General features: G+C 38.6%; 1 protein-coding gene across 1 annotated transcript in view; it reads left to right on the forward strand.

The window, feature by feature from the left end:
• LOC133984078 (CUB and sushi domain-containing protein 3-like) overlaps positions 1 to 22083 on the forward strand; it is a 212287-nt gene that overhangs the window by 178452 nt on the left and 11752 nt on the right. Inside the window, exons 59-63 of the mRNA XM_062423328.1 lie at positions 8253 to 8435; positions 13546 to 13719; positions 19175 to 19348; positions 19785 to 19858; positions 21306 to 21417. Of these exons, the coding sequence (XP_062279312.1) occupies positions 8253 to 8435; positions 13546 to 13719; positions 19175 to 19348; positions 19785 to 19858; positions 21306 to 21417 (717 nt within the window). The remainder of the gene's footprint in view (positions 1 to 8252; positions 8436 to 13545; positions 13720 to 19174; positions 19349 to 19784; positions 19859 to 21305; positions 21418 to 22083) is intronic.

A 22083-nucleotide genomic window follows, 5' to 3' on the forward strand; every position in this document is an offset into this window, starting at 1 on the left:
AGCTGAAATGCACTGGGAAAGAGATTTGCTCAGTGAACTGTAAATTAAAGCCATAAAGCAGTTTTGTAAAATAAACAGTAAACCCTGATTATTCAGGGAGACTATTTGCTTTGTAACATGCCCTGATCTTGTTGATATATCTCTACTGTTTTTAATATTCTCCTCTGTCTTGCTTCTATTCCTTTTTTCCCTCCCCTAGCTTAAACACCAACGCTGATACTTTCTTAGTGACATGGGGTAAAGGAGTGTGGGGAGGGTTAGATTAAATATATACTTCAGGGCAACATGTCCTTCAGTGTATTTAGAAGCCACATTACAGTTTTTTTAATGGAAGCCTATTTTTTTTAAATGTCATGCAAATAAGCAATCTAGCTTCATTAAGCCTAGCAGTGATTTCTTGGGTCCAATATAAGTAAATCCAAAGACTAACTAACTGAAAATGAAATATATAAGACCAAATAAGTCACTTTGCATACGCAGGAAAATTGTGTACTCTCTCAATCCAGACCTGTCCTCTAGTTCTGCCAACTGTGGTCTAAAGCTATTACATAAAAAACAAAACACTTCCGAATGTAGGTCCACATATCACCAACACAGCTAAAATATGTCAACATGGTACTGTCAGACCTGATTCCAGGTCTGTTCCATGTAAATTCAGGTTTTAGAGTAAAAAGGTTATGGTGGTGCATGTTAAGTATTACTCTGATTTTCTGCACTGGAATGGTTTTCTCCCAGCAACCTGGTTTCTTGGGAGAAAGTAAATGTATTGAATGAAAAAAAGCTGCATTGTGAAGTTAAGTTGTTTTAGTCAACAACCTGCAGCCCTTCTGCATTGTGCTGTCAGCACAGTGCACTCCTACAGAATGACAGGCACATGTAAACATTTACATTCATGCACACACACACACTTTTCTCTTTGTCTCTCACTTTTTCTCCCACTTTCTTCCGCTTTTTCATATCCTTTTGAGATGCCCTAGTTGATACCAATTGAAATTTTCATCAGCTGTCTTTTATTCATGCCAGCTGCTTTAGAGAGATATGTCATGCTTAATTCAGTGTTTCAGTGTAATTTTAATGGCTAAATGTACAGAAGACCTACAATGTGCCATACACAAGCATTCTTATACAGGGACCCAAAAATGTTGATACCCATAAACTGCACATATACTCAGCTACAAAGAAAGCAGTTCAGTTGCATTTTTCCATTTATCATCATAATTTAAGATGTCCTAATTTAAAGTAAATGTAGTCAGTTTTTCAAAATCTCTTTTTTCTTGCTTTTTGGTCTCTCCGTGAGGTGTTATTTTTAGCACAGAATGCCATTCAATTGTTATTGCACCTTTATCTCCAAAATACAGCGTCTATAGCATTGTTCAAATTGTATCTAAGTCAGTCACAGTAGTTTTTAGATGGAGAGGAACATTTGATTTTAATTTGAATCCCATGCAGATATTTTCCAATACCTGTCTTTATTTAATTCTATAAGATTTAAATGTGGTAACTATCTATTGTGAATTGGTTGAACATGACGTTAAATGTCAGACCAGTCAGAGCATTATGGGTAGCATTTAAATGATAGTGATTTTTCACCACTACTCCATATGGTATACCAACTAGGTAGGAGAAAAAGAAGAAAAGAAGATATTTTACTCACAAATGTTAAACTCTAGAGGAAAAATCAGATAATCTGTAATCATGGTACATCCTCTTTGCACCATGGATATCTGTATCAAAGTATGAGCCAATCATAGATAACAGGATAAGTAAAAAGTCAGACCCACAAGTCTATAGATCACAAGGTCAATAGGTTTCTTCCTTTGGAGACCACGAATGTCTGTGCTAAACTGCTCAGCAATCCATCTAAAAGTTATTGAGATGTTTCATTCTGGACCAACCGACAGACACACTTACACTGTCATCCTCATAACCATGCCCCTAGCATCTCTGTAAATGGAGTCCTATCTGTCACTGTGTATCAAACATCAGATACATCAGTGTCAACTGAACTGCAATTTAATCATCTGACACAGATGATATGATACGGGGTTCAGGAACCTGTGAGGAGGACATAGTGCAGAGTTCCTCAGACAAACATCAGTGCTGAACAGTTAATTTAGAGTTTCACCTGATTTTCTGTCATGTTTTTTCTTACTTGTCAGTGTTGTAGTTTCGTGTTGGTTTTGAAAATAGATCTATCCACTGCAGGATTAGATTTATTATTGAAACAGATCAAATGTATTAGCAAAGTGAAGACCATACTTCTTCTTTGTGTTGAGAACTAACTGCTCTCATGCATATCCTGTCAGGATACAAAGTTAGTCTCATCCAATGATGATAAATATGTCCAAGTGTTGAAGTCCTTGGCAGCAACTGAAAATAAACAAACAAGAATTAATTCAAGGTAGGAGGCGTTAGCAGGGACAGCCATATGCATCAAACTGGCTTCTTACATTAAGGTGAACAAGTCAGGAAAGACTTGTATTAAGTAGGCACAAATTAGAGCTGTAAGATGAAACAAGGGCTATGAAAAAGCAATCAGATAGAGGCTGGCAATCCACAATTCCACCAGAGATAGCATAGGTCAAGACCTGACAATGTAGTTGGCCAACACTCAGCCATCTGTTTGCTTCGTAAAACTTGTGCCATAAGAAGGAGCCAAGATTAGGCGTATGAAAGGAAGAGATTAAAGGAATGAACAAAATGTATTAGTGGAAGGGGTCTTCGCAACGTTATTGCTATTTTAATTGGGCCCTCTCCTTGAATGAGATAAAAAGTATTCCACCCTCCCACTGTATCACAAAATAATAAGACCTCAATAGCAATTTTTTTAAAGGGAATATATAAGCAGAACATAGATAATACTACTATTTTTACATAGACAATGAGGGCCTCCCTCACACTTAAGTGGGGGGCATACCACAACAGATGCTAATGATTTGTAGGCTTGATATATCATTGTGTCGTTATTATAGGGCCCAGTTGGCTTTATGTGCAGACAGGTATTTATGTTGAATAGTGAGCCTGCTGCAATGAAGCACACAGCCATTATATATGCAGTCTGAGCCATTGTGTTTATATCGTCGCTGTCAGGTGAAACCCATGTATGTTTGATTTTCAGATAAACTGAATGAATAAACGCTCCTTTAAGAGTTAATAAAGTTCTGCGAATAAAAACAAATTGCATTGTCACAGAACTTAATCCAAGGATGTTGTTCTTGAAACTTGTTTTTTAATTGGAAAGCATTACTGTGTGGATCACTGTAATTGTCATGGCTGAAATGCACACTGCATATGAATACATAGTCATTATCAGAGGTTTTTCCTTTAAGAGTACTCTCATGTTTCAACACCATACAGATGTTGTCAAGTTTGCAGTCTCTCAAGTCTTAAGAGCTATTTAATGACTTTTAAAATACACAAAAGCAACACCCAGGGAGGAGCAGTACTCTATATGTGGAAATGTTCACATCTGTGATTGAACAAAACACAACTTTTCGGAATCATGTCAGTAAAAGATAACAGGGAGACAACTAACAGTACTACAACTGTACAACAATGGTATATTTTTATTGAAAACTGGATGGGAATAGGTAGATGCTTTGAGTCAGCGAATCATAACATAAAACATGAATACAAAAATCATTTACTGGTAAGGTTTGGAGAGCCTGCTTGTTGCTACATCGTTTGTATTAATAGTGAGACATTGAGCTGTTAAAACAAATACAGTACCAGTCGAAAAGTATGGACACACTTTCTCATTCAAAAGAATGGGGAGGTGTTTCCATACTTTTGACTACTGTATGTTATAGATGATGATCAGTCATCATATGCTCTGATTTAATCATACTTTACACTCTACCTTCCTTTTTTTTATAGTAAATTAATAAAACTTAAATATTGTGTATGTCCTCATGGCACAAGTGAACGGGCAGCCATATACCAACAATATATAGGAAAGAAAGACGTAAGAAAGAAATATTAAAGGAAAGGTTCAAATAGAAAAAAACATTGACGAAAAATCATACCCTCTTGTATGCTGTCAAATAAATTATGACTGTCCTTCCTGAAACAAAATGAAAATGAAATAAAAGTGATGAGTGGCACTCACTGTGATACCCATATCACATGTCATCCATGCATGTACTTTGAAAGGTAACTACACACACACACTTATATATATTTACGTTCATGTATTTGTAATCATGTATCACTCAGATTCCCTATGGCTTCAGTTAATATTGATCCAGAGTAATGGTCCATGTATATTATGCATGCATATCTCTGTAATGTGGACGTTAATGTTCTGTCTCATGATTTGGTAAGATATGAATTACATACCTGTTATGCATGCGCTTAAACTGCCCCACATATTTATATAATATAAGTGAGTTGTATATAAGGGAATCCACTGCTATTCATACATCCTTTTTTATTATCAATTATCTCACATATTGTACATATTTACACTTGCATACACTCAATTTTGCATTTAATTATAATCTTTATAGTTAACATGGTTGCAGTATTTAATCAATTTTCTCCATCTGTTATCAGCTATATGTCTTTGTAATTGTAAATGACATCCTTTCCACAGTATACACTTTATCGATCAGATCCCTTCATGTCCTTATTAGTGGCCTGTATGTTTGACACCAGTTGTATGTGATTGCTCTCAGTGCAGTACATCTAAAGATTCTTGCTAAGTATTTGTCTTCCACTACATGTAAAGGGCTCATACCAAGAAGGCCAAATTTGGTGTCTGGTGGGAAATTTACTTTCAATATCACCTGGACAACATTATGTATTGCTTCCCTAAATTAGTTTAAGGCTGGTCAAAATCATGATATATGAGAAAGGTTTGCAGTTTAGTCCCCACAGTTCCACAAGCACTTTGGAGAACTATTGTCATTTTATTTTGCCTGTGAGTTGCTATTATGAAGTAATGGAGTTGTATCTTCAACGAATATTCCCACCAAAAAAGTCAATTGATTTGTGAGTGTTGATTTTCATTCCCCTCCATTCATCTTGTGATATATCCATTTCTAATTCCATTTTTCTTTTGCCTTTGTTTTATCTTGTCTATTTGTATTAGTAAGATTTTTTTTTTTTTTTTTTTTAAAGGATATTTGATGGTTTATTTTATTCATACTTTGGTCTTTCAAATACGCTTAACTAGGGGATATAAACAAATACTAGTGTTATTCTGCATCTGACAGCTTCCTATCTTCTTACCTGAAGATAGCAGAGTAAAATGTGACTGTGGTAAATCATATTTTCTGGAGAGATTATCGAAAGAAACAACTCCATCATCATTGATAAACTGTCCAGCCCAAGGATGATAAGATTCACATAATACTGGACTATATACAAGCAGTGATGAAGCAAAGTTTGGCCTTCATCTAGGTGAGGTGAAACCTGCGGGGCTGTGATGGGGTGCCTGTAGTACGCAGCAGAGCTTTGGATAACCGTGAACAGCACCCGTAAATGCTTCTTAGACCTCGAGGCAGCAAAGGAATTGTAGCTGGAAGGACAAGCTACTTTTTTTCCTCCTCTCTCTCTTCGATGCTAGCTCTTCAGTCTACATTTGTCCAGCCAGACTTTGGGACAGTGTGCCATATCTCTTCTTATACCTTATCTCTTTCTCACTAACCCCACCTGCCTATAAGCTGACATCTTTATCCTTGGGGGAAGTATATATGGGCCAATATATTAACCACATATGCATGGGTGAGGTCCACTTTTATTTCCCTACTTTCAGGGAGATTTTCTTAATAGCTTTGGTGTCCCGTATAGGTAATGGCACCATATACTCCTTGAGGTACCAATTACTCTTATTTATATCGTCATCATTGGTTTGACGCGGTTTTCCTTTATTGTTACTACTGGACTGTGTATACAAACAGCTACTCACAAAAAATGGAAAAAAAGTCTATTCCTGGTGGAGAGTTGTTAGATGTTTTAACTACACACAGCAGTTCAAGATGAGGCTCAGACTCATTAGTAGTTGTTCTAGTAAGCGAGTTTGTTATAATGATGTTAGACCTTCAACCTGTTTCTCAGTTGTGGAGAGGCATCCAAGACGGGTTCTACCATATTTTCATCTCCAAGGTCAGATGTTACAGAGCTAATTGCCATACATTATGACATATGGCAGAAATAGATAACCAACCAAAAACTGTCTATACTAACTGGAATGTTCGAGGAGCTAACCATCCTGTAAATTGCAATGAGATCTTCTGACATCTTCAGAAACTGAAGTGGTATATTTACAAGAGACACTTGAATAGTAGTGACAATACAAGGCTTACAAAGGGGGGTTTAGTATTTCATTCTAGTTTAAATGTGCAAGGTCTAGCCTCTGCCATACTTATACATAGGAATGTCCAATTAATCAAATCTAAGGTAATATCTGATATAAAAGGGCAGAATTGTTATTGCGCAGGGGAAATTGTTCAATGTACCTGTTATTCTAGCAAAAGTTTATGCCCCAATTTGGGATAAAGTTGCTTTCTGTATGGAGCTCTTCTCTTGGCTCCCTGAGCTAAATCATCATGAATTAATCCTGGGCAGAGACTGTAACTGCATGTTACATGCCACTCTGGACAGCTCAGGACCCACCAGTAGAACCATGGCTTATTCAACATCACATCTTTTCTTCAGGCCTATGGTATAGTAGATCCCTGGAGACTAACAAACCCCAAATCCAGACAGTACACATTTTTTCTCCCCTGCACACCAATCCTACTTGAGGATATAATTCTTCCTACTGAATTAAAGGGTCCTGCCTAGAAAAATTGTAATTTCAGTCCATAGTGCAGTAGTATTGTCACTTTTTTTTCCCAGATAATGAATTTTCTAGGTGTATGTGGAGGATGAATCCCCTCATCTAATGAAAAGTTTGTTTCATTTTTATCCAGTCAAATAAATAACTTCTTAGAAACTAATGACACACCAGATACCAGTAAGGATAATTGATGGAAAGCCATGACAGCCTACCTTAGAGGGGAAATTATTTTATATACAGCAAACATGAACAGAGGGAAGGCACAGCACTTACAGGAACTATCTACCTTAATTAGCAAATGGATTGAAAACAGGCAACAACACTCTCAGCAAACCTGTATAAGGAAAGTGTGAGCACAATTGTATATCTAAGATTTATGATGTACTGCTGTCGGTGGCCGCACCTTTCTTGTATTTTTTTCTATCAAGATGGGAAGATGACTGAGAGGATCTTAGATCAACCATGGAAATTGTCCATTGCAATGATCCACATATATCTATATGTGTTAAGCATAGTCTGATCCAATTTAAAATATTTCACATACTTCATCTGTCCAAGAGTAGGCTTCCCCAACATTATCCAGAATTTGACCCAACCTGTCAACAGTGCAACCATGACCCAACAACTCTTTTTCACTCTTTTTGGGCTTGCCCAAGTATGAGACAATTTTGAGCCAAGGTCTTTAAAACATTCTCGTCCATATGTAATAAGGCCATAGATCCAAAGCCAAGTTTGGTGTCTTGGCATTGCTCATAGAAATCTCAGTCTTTCTCAAGCCCAGGCTCATGCTATTTCCTTCTCATCGATTTTAGCAAGATGTCTTCTTTTGTACAAATGGAAGTCTAGTCTTGAATACTTGATAAACTGTCCAAAAATTCAGGCCTTTCTACTTTTAGAGATAAATTGTTTTGTTGGATGTAAATTCTAGGTCTTGTTCTATGTCCCTGACAGCGAACAGGTCCTGATCAAGTTTTAATATAAATATTTTTCTCCAGATTTTTAAAACGGATTATTTACCCAGGTAGTCTCTGTCCTTTTTGTAACATTTTTTTGTTCCTAAAGTTATAGTTGTAGGTTGGTTTTCTATTGGATTTACCTCTATTGATCTCAAACTGGCAGGTGGATTTTCTTACATCCAAGTTCTAAGAGACTGTACTTGTGCTGCCAGATAAGTTTTTTAAAATCAGGAAAGACAAGTTCACCTTTTTCTTTGGAAAAGTTTGATCCTAACTTTTTTACTGTACCACAGATATCTTTTAAACATGATATCCAGTGTTTAAAAGTAACACTGTCCATTACTAGGGAGAAAATGAGGGAGCTCTGTATTGATATATTGATGTTTTTTTCCTCTTTACAATATAATATAATATATTTCATGTGGTGGTTCATTATTCTTTGATCAACACTCAGTAACACTATTGAGGATGATATCTGATGAAAGTTCCTTATGTTTGATCATTAATGACAGTGATCACCTGTGGCGACCCTGGAATTCCAGCAAATGGACTTAGATTTGGCGATGACATCACAGTGGGCCAGAATGTGACGTTCATGTGCCAGCCGGGGTATGTGATGATAGGAGGGGACAATCCTGTCACAAGGACGTGCACCAACAATGGCACATGGAGTGGCACCATGCCAGCATGCCAAGGTAAGTGCCGCCTATAAATGCACACACTCCCATACGCTGCATTGTACACATGCTGCATACACAGTCAACCTTGATAACCATCAGACCATGCTGTAACAACCTTGGCAAGCTAGCACACTGTCACATACAATATAAAGTACATGCTTACACCCTGAGATCTAATGATATTAGCAAGCAAGGTGACACAGAACTTCCTATGTGGTCAGATAGTGTCATAATGTTCACCTCAGTGTACTGATAACAGAAGTGCCAAAAGTGCATAAGGCTGAATGTCTGCCAACACACACACACACACACACACACACACACACACACACACACACACACACACACGCACACACCCCCTACATTTGCATAAGCAGGTGTATATTTATGTGTATGCTTACACAAGTATACACACACCCACATACACACTACAAGCAATTTTGATTCTGTGTTTTGAAATGATGTCAAGTGCATCCCTACATTGCAAAAGTAGTACCATATTTTAACAAGTTTCTAGAAAAGAGACAGCTGTGTTTCAGGCAAAAAGGAAAAAATGTAATAAACTTTTAAACCCCTTGATCTAGGACAAATTCATAAGCACCTGTATCTAGAGTTACACCTGTGTTGGCACAGAGCCAAGGCTGAAAGTTTCTCTGACACCTGATAATGGATGGTTAACAAGTGCTCTTCAACACAACAAGGATCCCTCTAATTGTACGCCAACAGTTAATCATTGGCTTCCTCTCTCTAAAGGTTTGTGCGCATTCTATGGGCTTGATTGTCATCAAAGTGAAAAAATTCAACAAGAGGACTTGCTTGTTGTTTGCCCATCAGCGCTACATCACTCCATGATTTATGACGCTTGAGTGGAGGCATAGATTAGCATGTGTGCTGTCGACACCCAAAAGTAAGCATTGCAGAGAAGATTAATTTGTGCAGCGAACATTTCAAAAGTACACTAGGAAAGGGAAGAGCCACAAGGCAAAATGGTGGCTTATTGTTGCTAAGGAACTGTTCCCAGGCTGCTGTCTCAGTTACAGAGAAGAGAGCTGGTGTAGTATTTGCCTCTTGAGAAATGGGAAAGGACAAATGAAATGTGAAAGAAAGAGAAGCAGAATGCACACAAACAAACACAACAGGTAGAAGATATCGACAGACAAGTTAAAGAAAGCCAGAGACAAATTCTGAGAGAGGAAATGAGTATCATGGAATGGAAAAACATAGAGCCTTATATATTCCTCTTGTGTAATGGCTGACATATAGATATAGATATAGACATAGATATATAGATATACTTATATATGTAAAATGTTGTTATGGACACAGATAGTAGTCTGTGTCACTGCAATTCCTTAGTTCAGCTTCTTACAAGGAGTTGTGGTTTTAGCCACACACTTCTTGCCCTCCTCGTGCTCCCTGTATGACCTGGCCTACAAGCTTACAACATTCAAACTGACAGTAATTTGTAATATTTCATGGGTGCGTTTCATTATTTACGTGCCCTGTTCCGTGGTATGTCGAAGCTGTTGGATGAATCGATGGTCACACAACTGTTACCCATGGCAGTTTTAATGGAGAGAGAGAAATAAAAAGACATGGAGCGGGGGGGGGGGGGGGGGGTATGTGTGCATGCATGTGTTTACAAAAGTGTGTGAAGCTCCTAACCTCCAAGCTTTAATCCTTGACAGCTACCGCAGCAGCTCAGGCACTCGGCCCCGATACTGCTCCGCTTGATGGGGTGGGGGTGGCACAGAGAAGAGAGGAGTGAAACCCAAGAGCTTAGCCTTCCTCGTCACACAGACACTCACACCACCATGCATGCATACAATCACAAGAGGGCATTCAATTTCACAACTGTCTCTGATGCATACATAGACACAGATACTTACACACCTTCATGTTGGCTCCCACCACCGCTGCTGCTACTTGAGTGCTGTCATCTTGTACTGACCTGTATGCATTAGTCACCGAGGCAGAGGGTGCCTCCTGCATCCTCTCACACTCTCAACCGCTCTCACTATTCCAATAGCACTTAGTTGTCTCATGGGGTAAATAAATAAAAGAAAGGCAAGACAGAGGAGTTTGATTACTAAGTAGACATTTTATATTAATTTTGCTATTTCTCAGTATGGATGGGGTGTTAAGAAGGGATACAGATATTTTCTGCTTTATTGTTTCCTTGTCACTGCTCTCTTCCTCTCCCTTGATCTCTTTTTAAGTCTATCTAGGACAAGCTCGCTGGTAATCACAGCTTTTTTATCTTCTTTCTCACTGACTTTGACGCAGCAAGAGGTCTTAAAAAAGGACTGAGAAATATGTATTTTCTTTTCTTGCATCTGAGACTCAAAACAGTGCCTCTTCAAATATGATCGGTTGCCTTTTTCTTTTGCATGATTGGGTTTAAGTTAAAGGTGCAGCGGTTCAGGCGGGGCAAGCTGTTTGAAATTGTCATGTCATCTGTTATCTTGTCATAGGTTTGGATGATGTGCCGCAGGGATATGAGCAGATATACCAGGAAGGGAGGGGTGAAGAAGGAGAAGGAAGCGAGAGGAGGAAGGGGGTGTAAATTTTAGACTGGAGACAAAGAGGTTTTGCTTGTGCATAATTTTGCACTTACTGTGTGCGCATCTGTGCTAGTCACACCACTTTGGGGGTGATGCGCATACACACACTGCTGATGACACATCCTAAGCCTCACCCAGCAAGGATTCAGTTTGAATCCCAGGTTTGGCGTGTTCAGCTAAGAGGCACTAATGCTGCTTAGAACTACTTAGGAAAATGGGGACACTCTCCGCTTCCCATTCAATTCTGCTTGCCACCCATGCCTTTTTTTATTTTTTCCATTTCTGATTGAGTGCTTATGAGATTAGTAGGCCTACTCCTTAAATCAGCGTAACTTGCCTACTTGCACACGTGCGCTAACACATTCTCCCTCCATCTGTCTCTCTCCCCCCCCCCCCCCATACACACACAAAGCAACTTTCTACTTTACAGCATCCAGCTGGGCATTTTATTGAGGTAATTCAGAATGAAGTGCGTTTTTTACAAGGGCTCCAGAGCAACAACGTGGAAATCCCAAGTTGAAGACACTCTTTACTAATTTATTAACATCAAAGAGAAACAATTTCAACTGAACTTGTTTCTCCTTGAAAACTTGAAAAACAAAATTACATTACCAAACAAAACATTAAAAACAGATTGCAACATCAGTGTGGTTTTGCTTTTGACTTTTATTCAAAATTCATCATGTCCTAAATATCCATCCAAATATAGCATACTTCTAAAGCACATATACGGTATACTGCTGCAACATGTCCATATGGTTCCACTTTTGGAGAGAATGTTTGAATATCCTACAGTGGCATGCTCCACATTTACCGTTATTCTTTGTGTCAAATTGAAAAAAATCTTAACTAACCTTCAAGAGGCAAGAAAATTGTCCATCATTTGCCTGTCATATATAAACACTGTCATAATTGTAATTTGCAGCCTGCTCTTTTTCAGGTTTTAACCATGGCATGGTGTAAAAATGGATTTGAACAACTAGCAAAAATGCTGCGTTTTCAAAATTCAGTGAAAGCGGTTGCCTACAATTTAACTTAGTTCATAGGAAAGCAGCTAGCACTTGCTGTAACAGAGTTTATTTTGCCAACTACTTTAGATTTAATTTTGAGCTGTAATGTCAAATGTATGTGCCCTTATTTATGTGATACCACTCACATAAAAAGTGGTTCCAAACATTTGACTGGTACTGTATTTAAATTAAACATGGTTATATTATATGTATTATGTATATATATATGTCCAATCAAATGAACTCACCTGTGTCACCTGTGGTCTGTATTAAAATCAGTATAATGACTTGTTGCAGGTTATATACCACATTGTTCAGATGTAGTGACTTAACTTGAAATTGGTGAAAGTAAAAAATAAGGTCATATTATAAGATTTGGGCCCACTGATGCACTGTTCACAGTCCTGCCCTAGAGATATCCATAGAGCCTGCTTTCACATGGCTGAATCTGTATATTATTGCCATGTACTTGGTAAGTAAATGTGACTATGTTGTTGTACTGCCAAAAGACTAAACCTTAACTTGATTGCGGTGTTAACTTGGCAGTTTAAGTGGATTTGTAAACTAAACATCTGATCTTGCCAGACAGTTGCGAGACTTCATAAAGCCTGATTTCAATTTGCAGATCTTTGCTCAAGTGTTTCGGGATGCTTGAGCATACCTAAAAGAAAACGAGACACAGGGAAATGATGGGCGTTGAGGGAGGATAGCAGCGGTATCAAACAACTGCTCTAATTTATTCACATCCCTTAAACCCCTATCCCACCTGCGTCCCCACGGGTTCATCTAAGTGTGTCAGAACAGACTGCGAGCATTATTATGCATTCATTTATACATTTGTTGAGCAGAAAGTTTATGGCTTACACAGACACAAGATGTCCCCTCATTTCACATAAAAAATATTCACTATACTCCAAACAGACAGGGCAGAAAAAGTCCTGAAATACAGACTAAAAAGCTAGTCTATACAATAGTGGAGTCATTGTAATTATCTCCAAGCATTCCATTGTCTTTGCTCCCGGAGTTCCGTCTCATGGCTGTTTTTGTTCCATTGTATGAAGATAAAAGAATGCACCAGTCAGATTTCAACACACCAAAAAAAAATTTAAATTGATGTGTGTATTTTTGTCTCATCTCTCCTTTATGCTTCTGTTCAGGGCTTCAGTATCACATATTCTGAAGACCATGAAAATGTTGTCATAAAGTTTCTTGCTTTAATTCATATTTTGAACCAAAGATGTATTATGCAATATACTTTTATCGTTTGGATGGGTCCTTCAAAGAGAAACATATATACAGCATCTGAAGTTCCACCTTCAACTCCAACTCCATCATCTTCTTCTCTGTAGATCACACACTGTTGCAATTAGGGATTAACACTACTGTAGACTACATGCTGAGTTGAAATACAAGAATGACTTTAGAATTTCCTTTTATAACTAATCTAAATCTGATTTCTGCATAATCTGTCCCTTCTGAACCTGATCTTGACTAACACTTGACTCAAACCATCTCATGAATTGAATGTCTGTGCCCTTACTGTACCCACAGTGGTGACATGTCGTACACCCACACCCATCCCTAACGGCCTCCTGGAGGGCTCAGTCTTGGAGTGGGGCACCAGTGTGAGCTACAGCTGTCTGCCTGGCTATGAGCTGTCCTTCCCTGCTGTGCTCACCTGCACAGGGAACGGAACATGGAGTGGAGACCTGCCTCAGTGCTTGCGTGAGTCACTTTTTCATACATTTATAATAACTGTAATGATAATTATAGAGGTCTCTAGAGGAAGGCTCCTTGTGTTTAGACTGAAATGGTCTTGGTGACACTTCTGTTGCAGTCTAAAACATGGTTATTTCCACTGTGATTTAATTTGGATCTTTTCTCTCAGTGTTTGCTTTTTTAAAACTCACAAGCATACTTAAAATTTGCCATCCTGCTTCATTTCCTCTTACCCATCTTTTGATCATGAATTGATGTTGTATCATTTGGCAGTCAAAATTAAAAATTTACCTCACGCCTCATGTAAAGTCATCACTGCAAAATTACTGAGTTCCCACTCAGCATGAAATTTGTAGAAAATGTGGAATAATGAGAGGTATAATAAACTACTCAGGCAATGTCATTACATTGTACACATTTCTTATACTGTTTTTTTTTTTTTTTTTAAATAACAGGTAATATTTCAAGAAGGTTTCATACCACATATATACCAGCATTTTTTCTATATATTATACATTATTTACATTGGTCCTTAAATTGTCTTCTCAGAGGTAAGCCTCTTCTGCCACTTTATTGCTGGCCACCTTTAGAGGTTATCTCAAGTTAATGAAATTAATGAAAGTCATGAGTAAGTGATGGAATTCTGTCATCAGGGCCAAGCAGAATCACAAACGAAATAGAGTAAGACAATCTAGCAAAGATGCAGAACAGTGATTATTAATGTCGCTTCTGATTACAATGTCAAGGTCTTTTTTGTTATTGTAAGCACTTGAAGTAATCCTAAAACCGTTAATGCCCTGAAAAATCAAGTACTGGAAAATCTTTAGCAAGAAAAGGATATTTTATGTTATATAAGATACAAATGAGCATTTCATCATTAGCAGAAGAATTGAACCTCCAATTTCCATTTTGGTTAAATGAGTAAATTGACCTCTAGCTCTAGAGCTACAATGTTGATGATGATGAAGATGATGATCTGAGTATAGCCACAAGTGTCTGATGCTCTTTACTACATTAAGACCTTCTCAGAATCATCTTTGCAAGTATAATAAAAACCCAGGGGAAGCACGACAGCTCAAGTGTGTCTAACTGTCATCAAATCATTCTTGCATCATGTCAGTCAGAAGAAAATTATGTATCAAGAACAGCAAAGTAATTATGTGTGCTTTTTTCTTCTTAATAGTTAGTCTGGAATAAGTGGACTATGCTGCCACTAAAGAATATTCATGCACACAACACTACAAATGCTGAAAGATGTGTTTCTGTTTTTTGTTTGTTTGTTTTGTTTTTTGACTTCTGTTGCACTAAAAGCATCTCCGCTTCAACATACAAATGCAGGCAGTCTTTTTTATTTTGAATCATGTAGTGCATTTTGCATCACAGTCAGTAATTATTGCAGCATTCTTGTGCAGGGAGTCTCTGATATCAGATGTAGGTTTATTAGCTGTGTGTATTAACTGTGCAAACAATAACTACACTGTGTTGATTGCAGACTTTAGGTAAGAGTTTATGAAATGGATGGAAATAAGATGACTTGCAGTATTTCAGTGTCACGTGTTGGATCAGAACAGAGACCCCTTGGTCCATTTAAAAATAATTACATTTTCTTTTAAGCTCTTTTAAAATTGATGCTTACGACAGGATTTGGTGCTTGTGGCGACAATCAGTCAGTCGAGTACAGTCCCATTTGGCTATTTAACATGTGATTTGTAGCTTACATACTGCTGACTATGTGACCATGGAGCTAGAAGCATGGTACCCTGTGCAGCCATTTGCTCTTCTAAATGGCCACATTGCAGTCATATATCTGTGCAGGCTGCAATCTGATTTATGTCCTGCTTAACCATAAAGGATTGTATCTGTGTGTCATAACCAGAAATCTGCTTTAGTACTGGTAAATGACCAACTGCTTATTTTATATTGAGGTACACTGGTATCCCTGCGTTCTGGTCCTGAGTTTTTGTGATGGCTGAAACATGTCATCTGGTCATAAAAACGGATAACGTTCAAGTTGGTAAATGTATCATGTCTACTTGCTGTCTACTGTAATTATGATGAACAGTGTCATCCCTCAATACGCTACAATCATTTTTCCACATCAGCACCCCCAAAACAGCTTCCTGCAGCTTTGTGAGCACCTAACCTTTATGTTCCATGATGTAGCGTCAGTGCCTAATATGTCTCAGCAGAGAATTGTTTTGGATGTAGTAATTACATTTAATAGCTCCATTACTAATGACCTAGAATGCAGGTTGTTATGCTTGTGCAACATTGACACAAATTGAGAGCCATACAGTATAAATGATCATTCAGTGTGATCAATAACTGACCTCTGTTAAGAACGTGATTCTCCTAAACATGTTTTTACAGCTAACCTCCTGCTACACTACTCTAAAGGGGAGGCGGGTCTGTGAGATTTACTAAGGCAAATAAATGAGATTGGAAAATGGGGACAATGGGGAAGAAAGTGCTGATCATATACGGTGTAGAAAAGCTATTATCTAGGCATTAAAATGTCAGCACAGCACTATCTACAACAGTCTCAGGTGTTACCCCCCATAAATACTGAAGTCCTTATTAAGTAAACACAGGTCAGTCTTTAAACCCTTCAGTCATCGATACTGAGGACAATCTCCTAGGTCTCATTGTTAAAACTGGGTGGAAACAAGTAGAGAGTTAGAAAAAAAAACCCTGCATTGCAGAACCAATCTAAAGTCTTTAGGGCAGCCCTTCATATTGGGATGGTGGCAGTTCAATACAGAGGAGAATGGGGGGAAAGCATTATTTCTGCTAAGGTGTGGCCTTGCAAGGGGTGTAGTTTTACTACGGGACTTTTTTGCTACCCTTCAAACAACTACTGTGCATTTACAAATCCCCAGACTTCTGTGGGTGGAGATTTTCCACCCACAGAAGTCTGATATTTTTTTGTCTGATATTGCCAGCAAGGCTATTATTAAGATGAAAACCCACTTTACTTAGTGTCAGTACTTACAATGTAAAGACAGTACTGACCACTACATACTTATTATTTTATAAATATATACATTTTTCATGAAGCAGGGAGAAAAGCACACAGGCTAGTAATGTTTCTGTAACTGCATGAGATGAAACTATAAAGATATACTCCAAGCATTAGTCAATATATCACATTATCTTGCCGACTGAGGATATTTTTTCGTTTACTAACAAAATTAGAAGCTTAGCAGAATGAGCTTCAGGATCATGCACATCTAATGCAAATTCAGTCTGATGAGTTTATTCATTTTAGTTTGGTGCATATTGATTTTGAAGCCTCCATCTTGCTGTTTATTAGACATATACTGTAGACGGTTTGCACTACTTAGAAATATATTTGAAATTCATACTCAGCACTTTGAGTTAAAATGCAGCTTGGCAGTAGTGCACATGATGCCATGACTAAGTATTGCTTAACTCTTAAATGAATCTGCACTTCTGTTTGCATGTGCAGCCAAACAGCCATGTTCACTGTCACCACACATGGGAAACAGAAAAAAGGCAGCAAAATTCTGTGTCTGAGAATGCTAGTTCATGCGTCTGCAGGGATGAGACTGTGATCCCAACTTTGAATCTGGCCTCTGCATACTGATTACTTCAAAGCATTGATAATTCATCAAGGAAAGGAAGAGGCTGTAAGAGAGAGAGAGAGAGAGGAAAAAAAAGTTTCTGTGGTCTCTCTCTCTTTCTCATTCTCGCTCATCCACCTACACACACACATACACACAGAGGCACATTAAAGATGCTGAGCTTGGTTTGGCCCAGGGCCATTTCTCTTATATATCCATAAAACAGTACATTATTTCCCTGCGGCTTGAAGCTTATGACTGATGTGCTTGCCACCTGTTTGGCCTGTATTGTCAAACCTCCAAAAAAAAAATGCCATCTGAATACTAAGGATTACAATGCCACTTGAGGAGTGACAAGAATCATTTTCAGATCTAGCCAGACATTTGCATCTTTATTTGTTATCATATCAAACAAGGTCAACTATTGGGTACTGTAGGGGGTTGAAGCTCACAAGGCATCATTTTCAGAAGAGACCTACAGCATAGACAAACATATTTTCTAGGAGAAGATATGTCTCTGCATACAAGGATTTGTTTCTGAGATAACAGTATTTGCAGTAATGGCTTTATTCAGCCATTCCTGCATGGGCTGGATTCTAATCTCCTCTTTTTCTAGATATCTATTATTTGAGGGGTTGGCTGTGGGAAGCCCCTGTTGGTTCCTGAATTCTAGGAAGAGAGCTAGTGAGAACTTATCTCTGTCTCCAGACCTCCACACAGCAGCACATGTCAGGTCTGGAGAAGAAGCCTGCCTTATTATTGGTTTGATCCCGCAGTGCTCTGACTGCGTGACTGAATGCTCTGACTCCCGTTCTCAGCTGTGCTCTCTAACACACTGAACATTTCAAAATCTCCTACAGCTAACAAGTAACATTCAGTGATCAGTATGGTTATAGTGGAGGAATGTATAGCAGTAAAGATAGAAAAATACATTAGCAGCCTGTAAAATGGCTGACTTCTCTCCCCATCAAAACCACTCAGGCTAAATTATTCCAGTCAATTTGATTAGATGTCTATAAGCAATAAATTGAAGGAGCAGCAGTGATAATCCAATGGGCTTCATCTTCTGAGGCTGTGGCTAGAGTCCCATTAAAATGGTGATATCACACAAGAAGCTTTGAGAGCAACAGTGGCAGCAGATGGCTCCAGTTGTGTTAACCTCAAGGCCCTGTCAAAGAAATTAATATTTCACTTGCTAATTATTTTGATCTAAAATTGAGTGCCATGACCTCACTCACTCCCTCTTTGCTGCCAAGATGAATATTCACATACCTACTGTAAGCACTCACCAGCAATGCTGATTATTGGAAATGAAAAATGATTAGACAGAGCAATTCATCCTGAGATGAGGACATCAATGCATCTGCCTACATGCAGTAAGAAATGGTAAAAGGAAATATGTGCAAAAAGCACAATGTCAGTGCAATTTGAATAATTCAGTCCATGAAGACTTTCCAAATCATATGGAAAGACAATTTCTTTATTGTCAGATAATCATGACATAATAAAAAGCCCATCGAAAACAGCAATGCTCACAGCAGCAGTGGGAAGCATTGCAGACACTCCTCATCACACTCTGATCTTGTATGGGTACAGCAGCAGCCCACACAGCTTATTATTTCTGAATTAGATGCTGAATACTCTAGTGAATGCCGCATTCAGATGACTAGCTGCTGCAGTATTAAGAGGGTGAAAATATGAATGTTAGAATTGTCAAAATGGGGCAGAGCTATAGGGCGAAAGCACTGAAATGAATCAGCGGGAAGATGCAACCCCACAGTGTTGCAGATGTTGCACGAATGCACAGGAAAATGCAAAACATCTGTGTTGGATTTATTGGCCATCAGCATTTCACTTTATCATTTTTGCCTTTGCAGCCAAGTTCTGTGGAGATCCTGGTATGCCTGCCAAAGGACGGAGAGAAGGGCGCAGTTTCATCTTCAAGTCAGAGGTGACATTTAGCTGCAGTGCCCCCTATGTGCTAGTGGGATCAACAACACGTATGTGCCAGGAGGACGGCACCTGGGTTGGATCTCAACCTCGGTGTATAGGTAATTAATATTAGCTTGAACCCTCTACCTTTATTCTGCAGAAAACAATGTGTCTGTTTCAGGCTTTGGTGGAAAGCTTGTGTTTCCAAATGGTACATTTAACTGTTTTGTGATTTGCCATGCAGTCATGTAATTTATCACAAATTATATTATCCCAGGATCTAAAGAATGTGTCTGAATATCAATTCAGTTTCATCAATGATTAAAACTGTTAGCTGTCCGTATTTACAAGACTTTTACAAGCCAAGGAATTTATATTGAAAGAGACGAGAGATGGCAAGGTAATTCTGCTCATGCTACCACGCCACCTCAGCAATTGTCCTCTGGTACATTGTACACCAAGGAGAAATTGCTTTGTCATTATCGATGATTGCCCCTCTGTCACATTCTCTCCTGCAATATCTCTGCTAATCTTCACAATGATTTCGTCTTATAGAGCCCATGAGGACAACCTGTGAAAATCCAGGGACACCTGAGCATGGCTTCATGAATTACACAACAGGCTTTAAGGTAAAATGCACAGAAACTGCCATGGATACATTTTTTAACATACTGTGTTATGTACTTTACTTACTTACTTTATTTCCAACAGGTTGGCAAACTCTAAGATGACTTGTAATGTTTGTATCATGTTCTGATTTCCATGAAGTGCATGTAGGCAACGTAATATTAGAGATACCTTTCGGTGCAATATAGTCCATTACAACACCAACACAAACTCTGCCTCAAACTTAAGCTTCACAAAGATGGGATTAATTTGATTCCAATAGAATGTGCAGGTAAACACATGCCTCTGTGTATTTAAAAGGCATGTAACATAAAAAGGATATATTCGGTAGTAAGCTAGCACAACATATATGATTTCATATGGGCTATACCATAATATACTACATGCTACATAGTACAGTATAATGTGCTATGCTTCACTAAACTTAATTCAGCTCAGCAGAACAGCCAATAACCCAGCACTCGATATTTAAGCAGTCTGAGCAGCTTGTACCCGGGAGAGGTAGATGAGTATGAACAAGAAGCACCAAATCAAAGCACCATTCAAAACTCACAGCTTTACTGTGTTACCGGTACTTAGCACTCTGTCAAATGGGCAGTTTCCAATGGATGTTCCAGGTAGTATCATCAGTTATTCCTTTGGATGATGTTATGAGAGTGCAAGGAGAAGACTGTGAAGCCTGTACATATCCCCTCCCAGGTGGTTGCACAGAAGAAAACCAAGTGGATTTCATCATGCCACTCCTGTCTGTTTAAAGGCATGGTCCACATCTAGATCTAAGATAATGTGGACTGTAAAACAAGCAACGCTAAAGTGCATCATAGTCACCGAAATTGATATCATGACCATTGGTGTGTGCTCAACAGCTCCCTTGAGATATTCCTAGCTGTTGTATTTCATTTTATTTCCCCTCTGATGCTTTTAGAGTGTCACTTACAAGTAAAGTGCAAACAATTTCTCCATAACATTCAGCTGAGTATCTGATATGAGATTTGTCCCAAATGAAAGCGAAAACAGCTTATTATTTGGATCACTGCTTGTAATGGCCGTAGTTTTGCATTTTTCTGCATAACTGAACAACTTCGCCAATGACTTGACACCAGCGAATGACAAAAATCCTGTGTCGATGGCTGTCTTTAAACAGTCGACTGGGATGATGGCTGAAAATGAAAGTAATTTATTAAGATAACAGAAAACATTTTGGCTCTATATTTTTTTCTCTCCCTTTCTAACGTCTGTGTATCAGTTGAGAACACAAACATGGGCCATCGCCTCTAGGAATACTCTCCATCTGCCTCCACACACCACAGATAATCATTAAAAAAAAAAAAAAACTTTAGTGTGTGCAGTATTTTTTCCAAGCTCTTCAGATTTGATGCAGGGAGCCTATTGGCATTTGCATCAGTGTATTGACTCTCTCCACTTTGTGTGCTGTCTTTTTGTGGCCAGGTGGGCAGCAGAGTAGACTTCCAGTGCCAACAGGGACACATACTGCAGGGCTCCACCACACGGCTCTGTTTGCCAGATCTGACCTGGACCGGCTTCCAGGCTACCTGTATCCGTGAGTTGTGGTTCTTCTTGCTTCCTCAGTATATCTATATTACGCAAAAGTGAAAGACAGGGCTCTTTTACTTTTGCTACCCCTTCTGGCATCTTTTCACCATTTATCCGCATTGCTGGCTATTCAACCCACCATCCTCCTTTGTCAATGCCTCCTACCAGTACTACTTCTCTCATTCACTCATACTTGCCATCTCAGTCATTCTGAGAGTGAGATGTTGACAGTGATTACTGTCATTCTTTTTGAACAACCTGGTCTGTTGATCAACACCAAACTAGGGCTGTGCAATTTAGCTCAGATGCTTTGCCAACCCTACTGATTTTCAAAGTTGTGATGTAATCCTGTATCTCACTGGAATACCGTTCAGCATTTTTTTTATTGAAAAATTCCCAACTCAAATCTTACTGTAGTCTGTATTTTACTATGCACAGCAAGTGTAAACACTTGAGCTGTGTGATGATAAGGGCTTCAAATATTATTTTGTAATCTTGATTTCAGATGAAACGCCCACTTGAATTCCCCTTTTTTGTGTGCTGAGGAAGCAGAAAGATTGTAATACCTACCCTTCAAGATTTCATCATCATCTCTGCAGCATGGCTTTGTGTGTGTGTGTGTGTGTGTGTGTGTGTGTGTGTGTGTGTGTGTGTGTGTGTGTGTGTGTGTGTG

This window comes from Scomber scombrus, chromosome 7 (genome assembly GCF_963691925.1).
Source record: "Scomber scombrus chromosome 7, fScoSco1.1, whole genome shotgun sequence".
NCBI classification, from domain to species: Eukaryota; Metazoa; Chordata; class Actinopteri; order Scombriformes; family Scombridae; genus Scomber; species Scomber scombrus.